The sequence below is a fragment of the Montipora capricornis genome, chromosome 14 (assembly GCF_036669925.1).
Source record: "Montipora capricornis isolate CH-2021 chromosome 14, ASM3666992v2, whole genome shotgun sequence".
Classification (NCBI taxonomy): Eukaryota; Metazoa; Cnidaria; class Anthozoa; order Scleractinia; family Acroporidae; genus Montipora; species Montipora capricornis.
The window spans coordinates 44224238-44225437 of NC_090896.1; the positions used below are offsets into that span (position 1 = coordinate 44224238).

Below are 1200 nucleotides of genomic sequence, written 5' to 3' on the forward strand. Positions count from 1 at the left end.
GAAAATACGAGTTTTCCCCATTTAGTCGCTCCTATCCAATGACTGTTAAGCTGGTGATGATAAGTCAATGCTCATTCTCATCTCGACGTCAGTTTAACAGTAAAACCCATTGTAGGATCTGAATTGCTGGAGCAATTTCTTCGTCCCTCACACCAATGTAAGGTATTTCTTGAACTGCAGGAAACTTGTTTTGTCCCAAACAGACATTACTATTTGTAGTATATTTAAATTTGGCAATTACCATTTAGAGAGAAAATTAAATTAAAGCCAGTAACTGAAATTAGGAATAAGAACGGAATAATGCAATGAACGCTATTTTCTCGAAAAAACATTGTCATTCGATTTGTCCTTGAAAATGAAGAAAGACCATTCTTTATTCTTTTCTCTGACACCAACAGAGGGATTACCCGTCTTCTTACAGCATATTGAAGCCCATGTTAATGTTCAAATTAATTGGCTTCCCAAATTCTAGAGTGTAGTATTCACAACGTTGGTGAGAAAGTGAAGTTCGATGACTCATGTACTTCCACCGTTTAAGCTTTGTACTGATGTCTTTTCTATTTGTTCTCATGTTCAAGATTCTGAAGCCATGTCGTTCAAGTTGCTATTGATCATGGTATTTCTTACCGTGGATTTTCCTTTCCCAAGCCAAGCGTCTTCTAACTGTCCTCAGTGGGTGAAGTTCAATAATTCGCCAGTCTGCTTCGGTGCCAAGGGAAACCAATTTGGTCGGTTTACAATCAATCGAAACATCTTTGTGAGTCAATTCATGATCGTCCACCGCTCGGGGAAGGTGACCTGTAATAGAAGCTCCTACAGTTACTGGGGATGTACACCGAATTCAACTCGCCTCGAAGCCATCTTGACTGACAACACCAACAAGATTTTAGCCCCAGAAGCATCAAAAGTTAACAGTGGAGGAAAATACGCTTTAGTAGGTTATGATTCTTCCTCCTCTGTCCTTGTCTTCTGTGAAAGCAAGAAACCTCATTGCGTACATGCCAACACCGAGCTGCGTTTGTGGCATGGAGAGGACTTGAAAGACCACACCGAGAGCGATAACGGGGGGCAAACGTGCGCAGATGTGTATGGGCTGTTAGCTAACTAAGCCAAAGACACTCAGTCTCAGACTCAACTGTACTTGAAGGCACTACACTCTTATACTTGTCAATTTCAATAAAAAGTTTTCATTTTTTGACA

At 40.5% G+C, this 1200-nt stretch overlaps 1 protein-coding gene across 1 annotated transcript; it reads left to right on the forward strand.

Moving 5' to 3' along the window:
• LOC138032486 (uncharacterized) lies at positions 1-1200 on the forward strand. Its single transcript, XM_068880189.1, has 2 exons — positions 1-157; positions 579-1200. Exon 2 carries the CDS (start codon positions 590-592, stop codon positions 1106-1108), a length of 519 nt encoding a protein of 172 aa, XP_068736290.1. The 5' UTR covers positions 1-157; positions 579-589; the 3' UTR covers positions 1109-1200.